This window comes from Periplaneta americana, chromosome 14 (genome assembly GCF_040183065.1).
Source record: "Periplaneta americana isolate PAMFEO1 chromosome 14, P.americana_PAMFEO1_priV1, whole genome shotgun sequence".
NCBI classification, from domain to species: Eukaryota; Metazoa; Arthropoda; class Insecta; order Blattodea; family Blattidae; genus Periplaneta; species Periplaneta americana.
Window position 1 is genome coordinate 67,582,460 of NC_091130.1, and position 22,371 is coordinate 67,604,830.

The following is a 22,371-nucleotide window of genomic DNA, read 5'->3' on the forward strand; positions in this document are numbered from 1 at the left end:
GCAGAGCCCAGTGCTGTGCGATGTTCGACGGGGAAGGGGTTGAAGAGAAGTAATATGGCTCCCCGTGAGAGACTAGAATTCGCTCTTGGTGCCCAGCCCTGCTGTTGAGGGTACTTCACACGAAAAAAAAATTGTTGTTCTCTAATGTCTCCAATTAAGATACAATAATTCCCACTTATCTGCAGAATCTGTATCCCCAGCAACACTTTTTTTTTTTAAATGTAATTTAGCACCTAGCATTTTAATCTGCAGAAATTTATAGAAAATCTAGATGGCAAGCATGCGTGTTGTTGATTAGGAATCTAATTTTACAGCAAATAAAAGTCTTGAATTTCGGTATAAGAAACTAGTGAATTTTGATGTTATTTAACAAAATTTATATACTATATATAAATTCGGTGTTATTCCACATTTAAAAAATATAAAAGAAGTATAGTTTTTTAACTCAGGTCATGCAAATACATTACTGTTTACTTTTACAAAGGGTAGATGTCTAAATCACCAAGGGAATCTTAAGATTTCTGTGTGTGAATAATATAAACCGATAGTCGTCATAAACATTCAAGCTATTTCTGCATTATGTTTAAAAATTGTCACTCGAAATACGGTTTGAATATCAGATTCAAAATTTTTTTACATAGATATCAGTCTTTGGGCACTTTAAATTAAGATCTTGTTAAAAAAAACTCGAAAAAAAAAACACTCATTTTAAATAAATTCGTGTTAAAGAAAAAATTTCGAGTTATTTCGCCAGTTTAAACTTAAAACTTAAACAATAGTTTGATCTGGAAGGGCTTAAAACATAAAATTCTCCTGTGGATATGGGAAATTAGGTCTAACTAGTCTAGTAGTCACCATGCTTACCATTTCATCTGAGATTCATGGGTTGAAACTACTAATAAACATGTGAAGAAATGGGGCAATAACAAATGGGAGTGAGAATAGCAAAAGCAACAAAATGCATGTCATACCACAACACTTCACTTAAATATTTTTAATGATGTAAATTATGATTACACTGTTAATAACGAATGTGAAAGTTACATGCATATTGTAGTAAAAATTCTCTGCAATGCAATAACAGTAGTAATCAACAATTATGTAAGACATCAACACATTAAAAATGTAAACTATTATGCAGGAATCAGACTTAACAAGTATTTACAATCTCGGTGCATTTACAAAAAGATTAACGTTTCTGCAAAGTTTCAGAGACACTACTTCCATTCATACACACATCTTCATGTTCCTGATTCATGTACAAGCGACACCACTGACAAAGGTGGTCACAGTACCTGCCAGTTGTGGTGGGGGCATTTCTTCTTCTGTTTCTGCAACAGTGACCACTTCCTCAGCAGCCTCAGTTACGGTGATAGAAGGGATGTTACTGGGGGCACTGCTACTGCTACTGCCTTCTGCATGCACTTCCTGATGCTCTGGTGGGGCCTGTTCACTGACATCACTGCCTCCAACACTCTGGCCGACTTCACCTGGCATCTCTGTTGTACCCAATTCACCTATGGATATGAATCTTTTAAGATAATCATTTAAGATTTACACTGAAATATTCTAAAAGAAAGGTACTCTGATAAAAAACAGAAACTTCTACAGAAAACATGGTCCTCAGCACACTGTCAAGTGCTGAAACTTGCTGTGGAAGATCCTTCCTTACTTCACCTGAAGCTCCATTCATTTGACTGGTTGTCAGTCTTTATTTTAGCTCCGATTTGGAACTAATTTTCTTTCTTCTAAAATAGGTAAATAAACAAAAAATAAATGAAATAAATAAATAAAGAAAGAAACAAATATATATATATATATATATATATATATATAGAAAATTAGGGTGACCAGATTCACATCGATAAAAAAAGAGGACACAAAGCTTCGAAAAAGAGGACATTGTTCGAAAAAAGAAGACCAAAAATGTGTATTTAGATTTAGGCTTATTATACTTTAAACTACGTCAATATATATTTTATTACACAATATTTACAGTACAGATTTAGGCTTATATCATAATTAAAAGTATATTAATATCTATTACATTACAAAACAATTATGAAAAAAAACTTAATAATAATGATTTTACAGTTAGCTAGATATGAAAGTCAAGGAGCTATAATTGAATCGGTTATTTCGAAAACTAACTTGTGACATTTTCGCGCATGTTACTCTTTTACCCAGAGTGCTCTTTACTCTTTCCTATAACATATTATTGCTAAAAATCACAAAATAATTCACATATTTCATCTATAGAAATGAATAAAAAATGGACTTTTAGTTTGGTTAATGTAATAAATGCTACTAAAGCAGTTTGCACAGAACAGTACATGTTACATAAAGAGGACAGATATCTATTTAGATTTAGATTGAGGCCCATATTATACTTAAAATTATGTCAATATCTATTTTATTACAGGATACTTATGACACCCATAATTTCAAAGTATCAGGCACACAAGTTACGAAAAGGAGGATATTTCTTGATTTTTTTTAAATTCCACCCAAACCCCAGACAAAGCCTAAAAAGGAGGATATGTCCAGACAAAAGAGAACATCTGGTCACCCTATATATAATCGAACTTCTATAACTCGATTTTTCGATACTTCTCAAAGTAATTTTAATTTCCTGGAAGAATCATATAGAATTTACATGTAATATTTTTTTCTATATTTTAAAGTCCTATTACTCGACTTTTTTGACATCTTGATGAATATTTCTTTTCCCAATATGAAATAAACATTCTTTAATTCGATTTTAAGGTGAAAATAAAGTTATGTACACATGTGTAAGTAAAATTGAATGAATGTGATGAAATACCATTACTTTAACAAGCATTGTACATTAGTATTTTCCTTCCTTTGAAAGCATCCTTCTCCAGGAATCAACCTATTAATAAAGTTCTAATCCTACTCCTATAACTCACTACAGGCAGGTATCTGTATCATAACGGTATAACAATGAACATTAATGGTATGTCTTTAACATTATTCTTCTCAAATTTTGTTATGAATTGCTAAAATTGTTGTCCTGAAAAACACAGAATAAGTCTATGAACATCAACTTCCCTTTGTTGAAAGTTAAGTGATAATACTTGTAATCAATAATAACTTATGGTATTGGAAATTTGTCACATTTTCTATATCTCGAATTTTCGTTAACTCGAAGCATTATCAGTTTCTAGAAGCACTTCGGGATATCGAAGTTCGACCGCATGTATGTGTGTGTGTGTCTATATATATATATATATATATACTTGGCATGCTCTTAGGATGGTAACTCATATCAAAAAACACATGTGATCGTTTCTGATATACTATCGGTTGTTCATTCGCAAGTAAAATTTCTGGGTGTGGTAACACACAGCACAGTACAAGCAAGTTAGTGTTGAAAATGGACGTGCAGTTAAAAATAGTATAGTCATAATAAAATTATGGTAGTAGTAAAACATTATAAATACAAAAGTATGTAAATATAAATATGAAGTTATAAATTATTAATTAAACATTATTATGATTTAGGCACTCTGGGCAACGACTATGTCTGTAAACTGGTCAACACAACTGGCTTCGTGTGGGTGAATGAAGAACAGTCAAGTATCTGCCATCAGTATAAAAAAAAGCTTCGCTATTAAATATTGTCAGCTATTAACCTATTTTATTAATAGCCTAACAGTACCATATATTATATTTTGGGTATGATGATGGCAGGTTAAGATAATCAGGCTAAATCAAAATCACAGAACTTACATAACTTAGTCACTATCAAACAACACTTCAATTCCTTCCAAATCAGATGGATGAGATGTTATCACGAAATAATCATCTGCCATAGAAATCATAAATCTATCCACAATATTGTCTGCAGAATCGTCCGGCTACCATATTTTATCTTCTTCCTGATAACATGTTCAATAACACTTTGTCATCTTGAGGCTGTAACATCAGACAACCTAGGCCCCAGCTAATAGAAAATTACGCACTTCACGTGGTTTGTACGTCTTAATGTGATACACATTTTTTCCACTTTTAAGTGGCTTCCCTCATTTACTGTATGTTTCACAACAGATGGACTTCCAACTTCTTCTGACATAATATTCTATCCTATACAGGTAGACTACAACTTGAAAGCATAATATATTATCATAACACACAGCGCAATCCAGTTTGTAGATTGTACTGATAAATAATTTACTCTCACTAAATTCACAACACCGAACACAATTCACTTCACTCCCATAATAATATCACAATTCATTGGTAAATGAATATTGCTCTCCAATAAGTAGATCTATCACAATTCACATATTCATAACACAACAGTTCAATTTGCTATGTGTACCACTTCATAAAAGTGATCTATCAGCTGAAACTAAACTGTCCACCTGGTATGTCGCACTTCAATTAAGGCTTAATCTGTAACTGCAATTCCTCTATAATTACGAGATTCTGAGGTCAGAGAGGTCTCATACACATCCTGTGCGCATATGGCATTATTAGTCACGATAACATCATTCAAAATGTAACCATTCTCAATCAGCAAGGTGTTTCAGTATAAATATAAAATGTTACATTAGCCCTACTACATATTACTGCACAGTACAATAATATATACTTTAATCTGACCGCAGTGTACAACTTTTTCGTGTTTTGTATTAATGCGCTTTACTTTTTATTTCAGTGAAAATAATTGTATATACTATTGTAATAATATAAATTGGTAGATAAGCTTTCGTTTAATACTTGTACACTGCAATATTGCATATTTTAGAAAACAGGAAACCATTTACAAGGAGGGACTAGTTTTCTAATTGCGCACTGGTGTACTTTGGTGTGCAACCAATTGTAGATCCTTTCCCATGTGCAATTGTTGATATGAGGAACCACTCTAAGAGCATGCCAAGTTTATATAAAATTCCTGAGCGATTACAAAACACCAAGTGTTATATATGTGAAGAAACTGATATTCACAACTAAATGAATACCGTATTTACTCAAGTTACTCTCTCCTCAAGATTTTTAGGACATGTTTTTTTGTTTTTCAGAATTTTTATTTCTTCGCGTAATTTCGTCCTCTTACTTTGAACAAAAATCGAATACTCCTTTTCCCTTCAAGAGCATCTTTTTTGAAGATTTCAAGTATCGAAAAAAATAAACATGGGAAACCCAAGGTCTTTATTCATCCCTTCTATAATGAAAAAAACGTCTATGATTCCTCTGACGACAAGGAAGATGGTTTGAATTTGTTGTCTGATGAAAGTAGTGCAATGTAAAATACATGTACTTTTATTATTTTCTTTCCGTAATTAACAAATTAAATTAATTAATTTTTGATACGAATATCGTATTTTACGCGCGAAGTTTAACATAATACGAGATTAGTCAAGGTCAAGGCTAAAGGCATTAGAACTGACATACAGTGGGAAGAAGGAGAAAAGAAAAAGAATAAGACACAATATTGTCTATTATTGTTTGGTGTTATTTAAGACGAGATTATTCTGGATATTTTGTAGTTCTCGCGTAATTCTTCGCCTCCCAATTTTGAAGGAAAAAAAAAAAAGTGGGGGGGGGGGGAGAGAAAATTACGCAAGTAAATATAGTGTATGTGTAAGTGTGTACAATGTTCACGATTTAATAATGAACTCTTTATCTTCTTTGTTAAGCAAATTTTTAAGGAAGTAATCTAAATGCATCTTAAAAGCTTGATATTTGTTCAAATTACAAATATTTCTTCTACTTTAATTATAATGACTTTTTATCTACAAAGTGAAAATGTTATATAAAACTACACAATACTGTATGTCAGTATAATATGGTATACCAGTTCCGTAGAATGCAAGGCTAAAACAGGAAAATCATTCAGATCATTTCTGTCTATAACGACAGTCATTATCCTAAACAAGTTCATAATGAACAATCTACTAATAACAAGTGTCACAAATTTACATAATGTGTAACAATTCATCTAAAGCAAAATATAAAAACAAGGAATATAATCTATCACATACCCTGTGGTGACACCTGAAGTGGAGTAGTGGGAACACTTCGTCCCGTACCAGATTCCTCTAGTTGTGTCAAGTCCATACGAGTGTCATCCATTCCCTCAGAAGCCACCTGTGCTACACCTATAAAAACAGACGTATGATAAGAACTTAAACATGAAACATCACACATTACAAAATGGAGGTTGTTCTAAAATTCCTAAATTGATACAAAATTCTGGTATTTAACAATGCATTTTACGCTGTCGCATTCACATCTCGAATGACATTGAAATGACCAATGCATAACCTGACCTGACTCAATTTCTGCACTTGCGCAACAAGTGACACAACTTGATGTGCTAGCAGCATAGTAGCTTGTGTAAATTACAATTTACAATACTGCATACTGGTACTGGTTCACTGCATTTTGTTTCGTGCTTCTCCAGCCTCCAGCTGGCAAACAAGAAAAAAAAATTCTTATTGCTAAAGGTACGGTTACACGTAGCTACTTTTGCTATGCAACTTTTGTACTGCAGCGGCAAAAGTTGCGTGTCGTGTCCACATGTAAGCCAAAAGTAGCACGCTACATGCTATTTGTGCTGCGCAACCCGAGCACTGTAAAAGTTGCAACTGGAGGTTGCTAATCTGTTCACACACAAGGAGCTACTTTTGCAGCAGCAGTCTAGCTGCAGCTTTCCATCTCCGTGTTGATTTTGTGGTTACGTTTGCATTAGACTTTCAGATTATAAAACTCATGCGATAGCTTACTTATCTATTATTTGCTTTTCTGTCCTAACTAGTAATCAGTAATTGGCATTATTTTTATTATAAAGCTATTAAAAAATGTCTATATACTTAAATGATAACCAACAGCATATTCTCATAATCAATGTTGGCAATCTTCCTATTTGAAACTATGCTACGTAAAATTAAAAAAAAAATGAATTATATCATCAGCAAATATACTCTATGTTGTACATTTAGTAACTGTTACAAATCATTTTCATCACATTAAACATTAAAATATATCCAAACAATAAAAGTATCATTGGTACATTTGAGTGGCAACACTGTTTGCAACTGTTGCAAAAGTTTCAACAAAACTGATATAAAAAATGCTGCGGCTGCAACCCTGAGAACCCTGTTCACACGTCACTACCTTTAAGAATCAGAAAGTAGTGGGCAGCTGCTACTTTTCGGGTTGCACCGTTGTTCACACGTCACAATACGAGAGTTGCACAGTATTTTGTACTGCAGCGCTGCAAAAGTAGTGACATGTGACAGTACCTTAAGGCTTCCTGGGTTCTAATGTGAAGGTCAGTGGTGACACAAACATAAACATGAACACACTTCTTCTACAGCTGTGGTATATAAATGAAGGTGTATATAATGAATCAGTTATATATAAAGGAGTAATAAAGATTTCTCATTTTACCTTCATATCTCAATTTCAATCTTTTGGCAGGTGAAGCAGTCGAGACTTGGAAAGAAGGTAATGGATTTGGATGGAAGCGGGAAGGTAGCCAAAATGTATCATGTGGTCGGTTAGCAACACCAGGAAGTTCAAATCTAAACTTAAAGAAAACTGCAGAACAATTGAGAAAGTAAATGAAAACAAAATTTATAATAATCAGAATTTCAGAAATACAAATTATCTTCGGAAAATATAATATTATGTGTCTTTGACGTGTTAAATTTTATGTTACCTTGTTAACATGTTTCGGACTGGTCTTGGTGCCTTGGCACCCCACAGGAAACAAAACAAAAGGTGCCAAGACCACAACAACCAGTTCTGAAGATGGCCAATAGCAGACTGAAACATGTTAACAAGGTAACATAAAATTTAACATGTGAAAGACACATAATACGTTTTCCGAAGTGATACAGTGTTAAAAATTGTGTAATCAAGATGTACAAATTATCTCTTATAACCATAGAAAGATGTGTTTCATTTACAGCAGAGTCTATGTTGAATGCAATTACCAATGAACCATTCTGAATGTAACGAGGCTGAAAATTCACTCATTTTATATCACTTGAAATGTGGCCAAAAAAGTAAATTTCAAAAACTTTCTTAATTTAAAATCAGCATATTATACAGAGGGGTAGACAAATCCCAGATCCTGGGCTGCCATAACACCTAAAAATATTTGTGGCAGGTGAATTTTTTGATGGAGTTCAAAATATTTTTAAAACTTTGATTTCTTTTATGCATTTTAGATTAACATAGTTACATTTCTTGCACATCTCAAGATAACTGTCAGTATATAGCTTTAGTGTAGAGGACAGAGCATCTCCAAAAGTGTGTGTTTGCATTACATAAGAATTTAGTATTTTTTAATATATTTCAATAAATGTAACTTTATCTGAGCTTGAATAGCTTTCTGATTGCACGTGTGGGTAAAATGTGATGGCTCTTGGAAATTTTGGAGTTTTGTTTATCTCTGATTACATCTATTACAGCGAAACCTCGATCCATAGTCTTTTTGGAGAACAGGGAATGAAAACGATAAATATTGGAAAATGATAATACTGGGAAACCATAAAAATTACCGTATTTAGGTGTATAATAGACACAACAGTTATGGACGTATCCCACTGTTTTCTAGATGATTTAACTGGGAATAGCCACTTAATCGATGCATTTAATTTTTAATAATAATTATAAATAATATAAAATCATAATGAATGTGTCTCGTAATATTTTATTCTCGTTTGTAAACTTGCGATTAAAAAATCTATTGTGTGCTTAAATAGAATATAAAATCAACAACCTAATGGTTAGCGATTAAACTGAATGCACCTTTAATAGAACATCATGTACACTACTTCTTACAGAAAAAACCTGTAATTAGCTTTCGTTTAGTACACATTTCACGCTTGAATTCTATAGTGAATTTCTGATAAGAATGATACTGAAGTAAACAGAAAGGTGGAGTTTTAAAAGCTCCTACACCATCATAGCAAGTCATGTATATGATGAGGATGTACGCACTAGAAATTAGTTCGCTATTCCTTACGAGATGTTAGCCATTACTGAAAGTTTAGACAGAAATGAAGTATGAGAAAATCATAAACTTAGATTCATAATAGATTCAGAATGCAGATACGTGTTACTACAAATCCATTCCCAAGTAGGCGGGCTTCCATTAGCCCATACTGTTGCATTACATGCAGCTAGAACCTGGTGTCACAAATTAGGTCTATAACATATTGCATGAAAATAATGCCGGAACTTGTCTAGCTCTTTAGTAACCCTAGAAAGATAATTCTCCTGTACGTGTCTAAGCATATAAACATGTACTGACCATAAACAATGTACAGAAACACTTGCCAACTGTGGAGATCAGGCCTGTGTTGCAGCACAGCCGACTCTAAACAAGTCGCAACATTAAGACGACAAATCTCATTAGGTAAGACAACTGCGTAATATATTCCATAATACTGTATCATGTGTTTATACATGTCCACATCGTTTTTGTGTGGAAAAATATGATTAATCAGTAAGTTACTATAAAATTGCATTTCTTTTCAGAATCTAATACGTCTTTATAGCACAAAATTTCTGCATTAGCAAACTATACCAAATGCACATGGAGAATTCGCGCGCTGCACTAAGATGACGAATCACGTCACATACCATGGCAATGTAATACATTTTACGTTTTTCTACGAAGTTTGACACAGTCTCTGGATTGCAATCTTCTGCATCCTCTTGCTTCAAAGATGAATTGAATTTTGAATTTAATGGAGGGGGGCACTATGGCCTAGCACTGCGACCTTGTTCAGATCTATTACGCTAACTCTCTGGCGACGCATTCCCAAACCCACACTGGCCGACCACACTAAGGTTCTCTGGTCCAGATTTCGAGCAAGCAACTCCACTCATCCCCAGGCCAACCCCCTCCATGCGTCGCTGGCCGGGGTTCGGGGAATGCTACAAAATGATAAGGAAGTGGAGAAATGGTGACGGAATGATGTAAATGTCTAATTTGGGGAAAAACGAGAGAACCCGGGAAAAACCCCAACTGTGACCTTGTCCGCCACAAGTGTCATTATGGACTGAACCTGGGCCGTCTGCGTGACAGTCTGAAGGTCTATGCTTTAAAGATAATAATGGAGAGCAAAAAGTTCGCTTTTTCAAAGTAAAAGAAAACTATCCATGCGGTAAAATATGGCATCGGGACAGTGATTTCTCAATGATCGATGAAATAAAACGATACTTCAAGAAACAATGGAACCAGAAAAAAATAACTTTATTTATATGGGACTATTTCCGGCATAAAAAAAAAAAAGCAGGAAAACAACGATAACGGGAACCAAGCATCGAGATTCCACTGTAAATAGATAAAGAAAAATAGATGAATGAATGAATAAATAAATAATCAAACTTTTTACCAGTTAGCTACATTTAACTGTGTTCAGTGATTTAATTTAGTCATCCAACAAGCATAATTTTCATACCTGCACGGGCAGCTGGTGGGTTTGTTTCTGCAAATGTGAATCTGCCTGTTGGCACTTGAGGAGAACTGACTGCTTCTCCAAAGCCATCTGTACGTCTTGGCACGAAGAGTGTAGGTGTGCTAGGAACAATACTGTCATCACCTGCATCTTCGTAAGTTTGTGTCTAAACAAAACAAAAGTAAGTTATGTTATGCAGCTGAATACTATCTTTTCTAAATTATCAAGAGTATGCTATCAAAGCAAGAATAAAAAAAAGCAAACTTTACGTCTGTACATCTAACCCCCATATGGAAATTTAAATAAATCCTTCTCAAGTTAAAGATGAACGATATTAAGGCGATGGCTAACAACAAAATTCACTGGCAAGCTTTGATGATGATGATGATGATGATGATGATGATGATAACAACAACAACAACTTAACCTGGCAGAGTTAGAGCCATATGACCTTCTCTAACACTCAACCAGGAGAACTGCGATACAAAAACACTCGAACTATTGGTTTCTTAGTAGTGTGGGATAGTTGGCGTATATATACCGGTTTTCTCAGTGTTAACTTCTTCTGATTGATAAGCATGGGACTCGAACCACATGGTAGGATCAATAAGATGGTGGTGGAAAGCCAGGTGATATGGCTATGATATCATTACCGTTTTCGGCAATTCCATGGACTTCCTCATACACCATGAGACCTTTCTCATGGAGAGCATTGGCTATTAAGCTTCTTGTGCGGTGATGTCTGGTGGCATTACGCAGCAAGATCCCTGAACATGAGCAAGGGTTTCTGGCTCACTGAGGCAACACCTACAGCAGTATGTGTCCTGGAATCTGCCCAGTACGGTTCTGATAGCACATACATTAGCTTGTATTTTAATAGCCTCCCGTCATTCTGCTCCACTCAAACTGTTGGGGTTGACAATCCAACGATTAGTTGGTGTATATTCCTTAAGCAGTATTACACTTTTCCCTTTGTGTGGAAGTGCGCACCATTTCTCAAACTGTTGATTTCTTAGTTCTTCTCTTTCTTTGTTGTAACAGGAATTTCTGTGATGTCTAGATTTTTTTTATTTTAGTAGGTTATTTTACGATGCTTCATCAACATCTTAGGTTATTTAGCATCTGAATGAGGTGAAGGTGATAATGCCAATGAAATGAGTCTGGGGTCCAGCACCGAAAGTTACCCAGCATTTGCTCATATTAGGTTGAGGGAAAATCCTGGAAAAAACCTCAACCAGGTAACTTGCCCCAACCGGGAATCAAACCCGGGCCGTCCGGTTTCACGGCCAGACAGGCTAACTGTTACTCCACAGGTGTGGACGTGATGTCTACATGTTGCAACCACTCTTCTACCTCACTCTCCCGATCTCTTGTGTGACTGATGTGGTGGTTGCCTACTAACTGATGTGTTCTGCAAATGTTCATATGCTGTAAGAAGGTCCCCATTTCGCATTAAATGCAGATTAAAAATTTTATTCCCTTTAAAATTACATGAACCTCAATATTTGGCTATGAATACAGTAAATTTAAATGTAATTCCCATACTTGTTAAGAAAGACATAAATAGGCTTTCACAGTAAGTCTATTTACCAGCAGCAACTGTTGCTGTTGTCTGCAGAGAGGTGGAACATGTCGCCCTCTTGCAAAGCTGGTTGGAACTGAAGGCGATGCCTGGCTAGTACCCACTGAACTGATGCTTCCACCCTCACCCTGTGGGGTGGATCCACTGCTTGTAGCCTCCGAACGATTCTGCTGTGGAGGGTGAAGTACTTCTGCTGAAGATGCCACAGGGACAGTGGCAGAACTTGCTGCAGACTGAGCAGCACTGTTGTCCACAGTCCCTCCAATGCTAGTACCAGACTGGTTTGGTACTTCATTGCTGTCTTCTGTAAAAACAATGAATATACACAAATTAAAAGATAAAATTCTTACATGAAAAAATTAAAGTTACCTTCTAAAACATAATTAAGTATTATTTGGTACAAAAGGAAAAATTGCAAACCCTTGTGACATTTTGCAACAAATGCAAAGAGAGAGAGAGAGAGAGAGAGAGAGAGAGAGAGAGAGAGAGAGAGAGAGCGAGTGTGTGTGTGTGTGCTAGTTCAAGTAATGTGAACAGAAATTACAATTCCCTTCAGAATCCTAATAATGTGCCGTTTATATTTCAGTACATCTTTCTTGTCCTTTCTATTTCTTTTAGATTTTTCTATCTTTATATTTTTCTGTTAGTTTTATTATTCTAACTTTTCATAGATGGCTTGTAGTTTTTTCTTTCTGATCTAGTTCTTCTTACTTCTCGTAGATGGCCTTTCTCTCAACTTTCTTTTTTTTTATGCTCTGTTTCTGTTCCTATAACCTATGATAAGCTGATACCGAGGGAGCATTAATTTTTTGATCCGGGGAGAATGAATTATTTTGTAATTACGCTTGCTGATTGGTCAAGACAGTGGTGTGATTTAGATTTGGTCTGTGAAGCGAGTTTCATCTCGAATGTAGCGTTAGTCTAGTGGATGGGCTCATGGAGGTAAGACGCGTACAGGGTACAAGCTCCTACGTAGGCCGGGGATCGAACTGGGTTCGATAAGTTTACCAGGAGTTGTATTGTGGGATCCTGTGTAGAATCACAGAAGATATTAGTCCAGTGGAAGGACTCGCTAAGGTTGAGGTGTGCCGGAAAGTGAGAGTGTTGTGAAGAGTACGAGCTGCTACGTAGGTCGGGGATCGAACTGGGTTCGATAAGTCTACCTGAAGCTGAATAGTACTCGGAGTGCGGCAACCTGCAAGGGAATTGTAGAAGGTATTCGGGTGGAAGCTAGCGGCGAGTTTTGGGATGCACTTATTAGTTTGAGGTGCTATCATTTTCCTGACTGATTTACGTTCAGTCAACTCTGATGAAATACTGGTCGGTATTTATATTCTTGGTGGATCGTTTCTCTAGTTGTGATATACCTAAAAGCCTGCCTCTATATATCATCAGTTCAGTGAGTTGGTTTTGGCTTATGTTTAATCAAGTTTTTGCAGTAGAACGAATTTAAACAGTATGGAATCCACGACGAAGGCACCCACTGTTGTATCACGTTTGAGGGGTGACCAATCTGTATGTAACGGGTATGTGTGTGTTGAGTGATGGTTATGTCAAGGCTGTTTGACAAGATGGATGCCAGCGTGGGCAAACAACTATCTATGTAAGGTAATTAGCTGGATTTGGTCTACGCCACACTGTTAATAGGAAATGTTAAGTGCTACGGATTTATTTTGCATGTTCTAATAAATAGTTGTGTTTTATAGTGAGTGTGTGTGTGTTATCACTTGAATACCTCGACACCCAGATTATCATCCTGATCATAACGATTCATGGCAGGGTTAGTTTATTATTTAATTGTCTTATTTTCCATCTAACAAGTTTAGACGATTAGATAAAGAGAGAGAGTGCCTGTGTGCGGTGCAATAAAACGTTCAAAGTTTCGTAAATACAACGACGGAGATGAATACAAACAGAATCTTGTATTGTTCTGAAGAATGCTGTCTGACATATGGTGCAAACACTGAATTTGTACAAGCAAGATGGAAAACAATTTGAGTTACTATTTTAAGTAATACATATTTCATATTGTTGTACTTAATACTTTTTGTACAATAAATCACTTACATCATTTTAACACATTCCATATATAATAGTAACTGCCAAATTTTTGTTTGCAGCTACAGTACGATTTTTAGTTCTGACAGTCGCCGACAATGTACGCCTGGGTTGGGCAAGTCCATTAAGTTACACCAAGGGGTGTTCAGGTTAGTTAGTTATTTGCATTCAGAGCGATTGAATGCCAAGCATGCGGTAGAGCGTTGTGTTTCCAGTACAGCTTTCTTTACTGACGGCTCGCTTCTATCTCTACTCCGGAACTCTCCGGACTACTCCTATTACTTCTCCTCTTTTGCTTCGCTGTCAAGACTAAATAATCGGTCTGTACTTCGAATTAGATAGTTTTTCTGTATCTCAATAAGTTTTACCAATTATTATAATTGCTAGTAAGAGGTTTCATTAGCAACTACCTAGGTACAAACTTTGTTTTCTCCTTTCTATAATAAAACAACAACGGAATAGACTACAGTGGACTATAGTGGACTTTATGTTGTCAGCAAACAGCTGGATACATTAAGAAGATTGATTGATTGATTCTTTCTATAATAAAATCTGGTGTTTATATTATCAAATCAGCCTTTCACACTTATCTGCAATTCTACCGTAATAACTCATTAGTGTTTTTCATAATCTGAAAGTGCCAAAGAAAAAAATGTACAGATACTGCTCAATTTTTAAACTAATATTTACCCATGATTTCCACTTCGTTGTTGACTTGGTCAGGCGCAGTTTCTTCATCAATATCAGGGCCCTCACCTTCATCATAGGCAGTTAAATCCTGAAAGGGGAGAAACAATAATTTGTAACACATATGATAACTGGAATATATAAAATAAATATAAGTTTATACACAATGAACATTAGATACCTGTTCATCTCTGTCATAACCTTCAACCTCATAGCTCTCCCCATTGTCTGTTTCCTCCTCAAATTCAGGGCCATCATCTGGTTCTTCAATGACCTTAAAATATAATCATAACTACTTAAAATTCTGAAGCCATAGTATCATGTGGTAACAGCATATATTTTCATTTTAAGAATGGTTGAAACAGGACATTAACGTGCTTCTCCACTACTTAATGCCACTGGTAATATACTACTTCGGTTCAATGCAAATTTTAAATTACGAGAGTAAGTAAATGTAATAATTTGTCTGAAAACAAAATAGCCAATAAAAATATCCACCTGATAACTCCAGAACCTTTAGCGTGTGTAGCATTTATACAGAAGTTAGTTACTTCAGTTACATTTCAAATTCTGGTTCTGTCCATCCAGTATAAAAGATAATACCGAAACTGCAAATACTTTAATTTGATGTGGCATTCTTAAGTAACAGTCATTCTTTATCAAACGTCCTTTTCAACTACAGAAGTTATCAGCAGTTGTGATATGGATAAAGCGAAGCAATATGAGGGGAAATGGAATTACTGTACTTAGAGGAAACCAGCTCAACAGTCTCTGTCCACCACAAATCTCGAAGGACCACCTTGTTTTCGAAAAGGAGATAAAAAACCCAGACCAAATTGTTATGGTTAGAAGAGCAGACTCAAAAACACCTGATTTATGAGGTACGTTGTCTGCCATAAAAATGCTCTCTCTCGTGGGAAAAGTTAATTTAATTCGTGAAATGGGGGAAAAAAAAATCCAAATACGAAGATATCCGAGATGATGAGAAGAAGACATGACTGATACCCAGCTTACCCATAATATTTTACTTCTTTTTATATAGTATCTATATTCATAATTTAGTTATTGTAGCTTCTTTGTCAATAAATTGAATTTTTGCAAAAGTATTCAAAATACAATTTTTGAAACAAAAATAGCAAACCTCTATTTGTCTGGCTCCTCGCATGAGGTAGCATGCTGGACTCCTGAACAAGGTGGCCCGGGTTCGATTCCCAGTCGTGAAATCAGGGGGATTTAATTCGGATCTTTTCAAAGGGACTGTCCTTTGTCCCAGTGTGTATGGTGTCTCACAGTGGTCCCTGGGTACCCTGACCCAGTAAACGGGGGAGTCCTGCAGTTTGTGTGTCTAGGCACAATAAGCCTCAGGCTACGATGCCGAAATTAGTTAAAAAAAAACCCCTATTTAGTGTCAATCAACCTCCATTTAAGATTAATTATTAAAAAGAAATTCTACTACAATTTCTTTTGGAAAAAATAGTGACCATCTGTGTCGTAAGTTAAGTGTGCTGAATCTATTCTCCAAACTCTAAAGTAAGGTATTGGTAGCACTTTTATTGAAATAGCACTTTTCAAATCTCAACCTCCCTTTATCAACTACAGCTGTACTGCCATAATTGAATGGTTTTACTCAAAATGACAATTCCAACCCCACTCTCCAAAAAAGGAGCATTAACAGTCAAGCATAACAACAATTGTTTTAGTGAAAGTCAAACTAAATGAAAATAAAAATAATTTATAAAAAAAAAGTGGTTTCAGAGAAAGATTCTGAATCTTTGGTAAAGCATGTGGAATGTACAAAGCCCAAGTGTGACACTGCAAATAACAGCATTACTCCTTCCATAACTCCAATGGCAGACAGTCAGCTCGAGGATGTGCAGGCAGATAAGTGAAGAAGGAAAGTTAAGAAATATATGTATGTGTGGCAATGTCATGTCCACGTAGAATGTGGTGCCAGAAAGGTGAGTGATGTATTCAATTCCCACTGGGTAAGGATATGGGGTGTGGAACGAAGTTGAAAAATATGTTACTGTACTGTCAAAAGGAGCTTTAGTAATAAAATTTTTCCTTTTTTCAGCACATCAGGGAAATTACTGTTAGGAAGAAGAAAAGTAAACAAGAAAATGTTACCAATATTAGTGATACTGCTTACATAATATTACAAGGTGCTACCCGAAAGTTCCCGAAATTCATAAGTGGCACATGACCAAGTGCTAGTACGACAAAACGCTGCTAGGTGACACACTTCTCTTGTGAGTCAAGTGTGCCAAGCAGCTTCGTTCTGAGTGGAAGCATTTAGTATTTGTGAGCGTTTTTCCATTGTTACTTTTGCTAACAATGTGATTTCACAATGACAGATTTGAGGAAGCAGCGCATCTGTGTAAAGTTTTGTTTCAAACTCAGGAAAACTTCTGCAGAAACACATAAAATGTTAAAGCAAGCATTTGGAGATGATGCTATAGACCAGACCCAAACCTACGAGTGGTTCAAGCATTTTAAAAATGGCCGAACATTGGTTGATGACATGATCGTTCTGGATGGCCATGAACTGGCATTACACCCGTAAATGTCGCTGCTGTTCAGGCTGTGATCATGCAAGATCGCAGGCAGACCATCCACGACGTCTGCGACATTGTTGGACTATAGTATGGCAAGTGCCAGAGGATTTTGTCCGATGAACTGAACATGAAAAGGAATGCAGCAAAGTTCGTTCCACAACTACTGAATGCTGAACACAGACAGCATCGCCTGGAAGTCTGCAGAGATCTTCAGAATCACCTTCATGATGACCCAGACTTTCTTTCTAAGGCTGTCACAGGTGATGAAAGTTGTGTTTATAGCTATGACCCCCGAAACCAAACAGCTGTCTTCTCAATGGAAAAGTCTATCTTTGCCACGCCCCAAAAAATCTCGTCAAATTAAGAGCAATGTGAAGTCCATGCTCGTGTGTTTTTTCGACACTGAAGGGGTTATCCACAAGGAGTTTGTCCCTCCTGCTATGGCAGTGAATGCAGTGTTCTATCGTGACGTCTTGAGGCAGATGAGGGAGAATGTGAGGAGAAAATGTCCAGAAATCTGGCGCACGTGCAATTGGTTTATCCATTACAACAATGCAAGGCTGTATACAGCTTTCATCGTGCAAGATTTCCTGGGGAGAAACAAAATGACAACAATTCCTCATCCACCTTATTTGCCAGATTTAGCCCCATGCGACTTCCTTTTTGTTCCCCCAAGATGAAAATCAACTTCAAAGGTCAACATTTCAGATAGTTGAGGAAATTCAAGCAAAATCGCAGGAGATACTGAACAAGCTCTCAAAAAAGAATTTCCAGATGGCATTCAATACTTAGAAGAAACGCTGGAGGCAATGTATACACTCACAAGGTGAGGTGGTGCATAAGGTCCAGGTATGGTGTAAATCCAATTATTGAGGCATTTCGGGAACTTTTTGGTACCACCTCGTATGTTTTAAAAAGTTTGAAGTGAAGAACTGTTATATGATTTAAATATCTCAAAGAACCATATGTTTAGAAAATGGCCTCACTTAACAGAACTAAAATAAATGAAACAGACATGTCTAACTTGAGAAGTAAGATTTTCCAAAATTTCGGGAGACTCATATATTAAATGTTTTTTTATGGAGATATTTTCACTTATCTCTGAAGGTTAGACCAATATTTTTTAAATTACATGCAACAACCACCTCAGCAATAGTTGAGTATTAAGATATGTAAGTAAAAAGATGTGAAATCCTACAGTATATTATACAATGCATGTACAATGGAAGTAATGTTAATATCTACAGTAAATAATGCTATACTTTATGAGTAATATGTTCTTTTCCAGCAGAAAATAATTCTCTTATGTAAAAAAATAAAAATAGTACAGCCATTTTAACTCCAATATTGATTTTATCATTTTCGTTAATTAACCTGTCTTCATGATATACACGCATATATATCTAATTTATATTAATTAGTAGATCTAACCAATACAATGTCATCTTTATTTTCTTCCCATTAAAACGTGATAATATAATATTTATTATAGATCAAGTAAGCATATTACTTTGCAAGTAAAACTTCAGCAAGCCTCGTTAAAAGCAAAAATGTCGACTGTAATATCTTAGAACCTATTTATTATATTATGTAACACTAGTGAATTTATGATTTTTGTCTAATAAACTGTAACTACTAAGAGATAAGTTTTTTAATTAATTAATTAATTACATTGGAAATGCACTTGAAAATAAGGTTTCAATGTTTCCACTTCAAAGATAACTGGCATGTACTTCTTTTTATACATTCTCAATAATATTTTTTTACAAACATGGATCTTTAAATGACAAAATACCATTACTGTCATGCTAGTCCACTCTGGAAGGGCAAGTTTAGCGAATTTTTGCCTCTTATTTTAAATTTTAAGAGAAAAAAACCAATATGAAGTTAAATTGCATTACATACTCCTTCATCTGCAATTCCATCCTCGTCTTCATCTTCTTCAGAATCTACTACTATAACTTCATCTTCATGATCCCGCTGTGATGATGTCGGAACTTGATATTCTACATCTACACCAGATTCAGATGGTACTGGCTGGAACATTTCTTGAGTCCCACGAGGTCTCTTTGCCTATAAATACGTCATACATAATTTTGGTGAAAAACAGTGACATTATCAACAGTATTAGCAAGATGGGGCAAGATTAAGCATTCTACTCATCTCAACTCTGCCCAAGAGCAGGTCTTTCACTGCAAACCCAATATTCTCCAATCCCCCCTCTCTTCTGCATTGCTCTTAGTTTCCACATACAAAAATAATTATACATAACTAAAATCATTTCAACAAGCTATATTAAAAAAAGGCAAAGATTATCTAAAAAATGCAAATTTTTTAAACTGAAACAATATAATATTTTGAAGCTCTTTACAAAATGAGCTAGGAAGGTTCCTCCATTCTACAAATTGAATCTTCTCACATTTACAGAAAATTAAAAGAAGTTGCGCACCTTAATCATTCAACTGAATTGGTCATTTGTAAAACCACACGAGTCCATATTTTTACGAAAATGAGTCATCGGTACTACACGAAGCACTATGGGTAGACACATCATTTCCAGTCAAAACAACACGAGTCTGATCATTATTAAGCATTCTATAAAATCTTAAAATATTGAGTTCTTTCAAAACCACATCAGTTCTGACTCATGTGGCTTTAATGCTTAACGCCATGATGGAGCCATGACGCATTTGCTATCATGCACTTCTTTGTCAAGGTGTTGGACAATGAGTGTAGTTCCAAGAGTTCAACACAAGAAAAAATAATCAACAGTGTTCTATGAAAGTACCTGCACCAGATAGAATAGACATTTTTAATAAAACTACGTCATTTGAAAGCAAAATTGAACAAGATCTGTATCTGTGTACCTTCAAGAACTTGTAGAACTGAATGATATAAAGAGAAAAAAAATCCTCGAAGAGAGATCACAAAGCAAGAACACAGTCTTTTTTGGAGGGATAATATGCAATTTATGTTATTTTCTTATTGTGAACTAAAGATATGTCTGTACTCATACATTATCATTAAACATGTGACACACCGGTATGAAAATGAATTACTCGCGAATAACTCTTTTTTAAGTCGGCTATGATATTTTAAATTTAATTTGTGAATGATATGAATCATTTTGAATATGAAATAAAAATAACAATATAAATTGATTGAAAACTGCATAATAATGCATTTCACACTACAACAAACAATACACTTCATATTTTGTCAGGATACTGGAGTTGTTGTTATTGGTACTTGTTAAAACAATATTAAGTCCAAGAAATTAAAAAATATTTTAAGGTGATATGAAATGAGATAATTAAGATACAATCCTTTTGAAATCAGATATATTAATGTACAGTCCTCCTATAAAAAATTCACAGACCTAACAGAAAAACCATTAACTATAGGTAGTTTTTTCTATTTTTTTTTTTTCGAAACTTATTTTCTGTGACTCATGTAGTTTTACAAATGACTGATTCAATTAACCCTATGAGGCAACAGTCTCAAAATCAAAGCTGAAATTTCAGATAGAATTTTTCAGCATATGGTTGAAAACAGTCATACATAAGTTTTTCTTTAAGACATATCTCATGAGGACATAAAACAATTTTCCATATTCTCGGTCTGAATGTAGCACTTTTCCCCTAAAAAATGTCTAAAATGTGGGGCGTGTCTTACATACTGAAAACTAAAAATACAAACTGAATTATAATTAGCAAAAATTTGCAGGTCTATATTCATATAATGAAAATAAGAGACTGAAATATAATTTCCCCAAAAAATGTCCATGGAAAAGGTGCGTCCTATACGCCCATGCATGTTGGCAAATATGGTAACTGAGTTCCATACCTGTGAAGGTCCACTGCTCTTGTCCTCACTTCTGCTTGTGGTACTATCACCTTTAGTCTCTCTCTGACGTTTTAATCCTGCCTGTGTAGTTGTCACAGTGTTGCTGCTATTGGCTTGACTGCTGGCTACAACTACAGACTGTTCCACAATTGGTTGCGCTTGCATCTGAGTTGTCTGCATGGTGGATGTTTGTTGTTCCACTCTAGGTAGCACTAACGCAACAGCTTGTTGCCCTTGCTGCTGCTGCTGTTGTTGTTGCTGTTGTTGCTGGGAAGAAGCTCCTGGAATTTGCTGTACTTCTATATCATCAGATTCTGTTTCTATATCCTGTAAAATAATTACACACTTAAGTTTCTTTTTATAACTGCATTGCAAAAATCTCAATTTACAGTCGATGTTGCTACAGTTAAAATACATTAAAGGTGATATGTTACAGTTGTATGAACACTTATTAGTGTTCATACAACTGTAACATATCACCTTTAATGTAATTCATCAAATCAATGAAAACTGTATTATTGACCTAACATGTGTGTTTTATCATTAAATATGTTGCTACAGTTAGTTGGCTGCTTGGTTTTCAGTATCTCCAGACAAAGAATAGAATGGGAATGTAAAAGGGTCGTACTGTCATACAAGCTGTAATTGTCACACATCACTGCATTCTGAAAGAACTTCAGTGATATACCCTACTTTAAGATTTAAGTTTTCACAGACACTCAAAATTGACCTAGAGCTGCATTTTTAATATTCTCAGGAGTTAAAAATGCCTTTACTAGATACATCTGTCTTCTTCCAGTTGTAGCCTCACAATCATACAGAATATGTTCTGCTATCTCTGTTCTAATTAGACACAGTCGACAGATTATTATCCTTGGTCTTTCCCTTCTTTTTAAGATAGTATTTCAGAAGGCTGTGACCAGTAAGAATACTTGTAATTATCTTTAACTCCTGACTGTTAAGTTTAGAACATTCATTAGTTGTTTGCTCTGTCCTAGAACAATGTTTCCAGTAGAGCTGAACAATGATCTAGAAAACGAGACTAACAGAGCCCGCAAAGCTGAAAACCTGCACGACAATGTTGTATTACGTCGCATCCTTGATGTAGGCTGGTATTCATAGTCGACACTTTATGTCACCACTTTCCAAAGTGACACTTTTGACGAAAGTGACTCTTTCATATTAGTGCTATTCA

At 35.3% G+C, this 22,371-nt stretch overlaps 1 protein-coding gene across 5 annotated transcripts in view; it reads right to left on the reverse strand.

The window, feature by feature from the left end:
* Mgtor (nuclear basket protein megator) overlaps positions 1–22,371 on the reverse strand; it is a 112,929-nt gene that overhangs the window by 33,366 nt on the left and 57,192 nt on the right. For 4 of the 5 annotated variants that reach the window (XM_069845483.1, XM_069845484.1, XM_069845482.1 and 1 more), the window contains exons 16-23: positions 21,177–21,503; positions 19,236–19,403; positions 14,957–15,049; positions 14,779–14,866; positions 12,039–12,334; positions 10,452–10,614; positions 6,012–6,128; positions 1,296–1,517 (exon numbers count right to left, since the gene is read on the reverse strand). In XM_069845483.1, coding sequence (XP_069701584.1) covers positions 1,296–1,517; positions 6,012–6,128; positions 10,452–10,614; positions 12,039–12,334; positions 14,779–14,866; positions 14,957–15,049; positions 19,236–19,403; positions 21,177–21,503 — 1,474 coding nt within the window. The remainder of the gene's footprint in view (positions 1–1,295; positions 1,518–6,011; positions 6,129–10,451; positions 10,615–12,038; positions 12,335–14,778; positions 14,867–14,956; positions 15,050–19,235; positions 19,404–21,176; positions 21,504–22,371) is intronic. The other variant, XM_069845487.1, reaches the window with a different exon arrangement.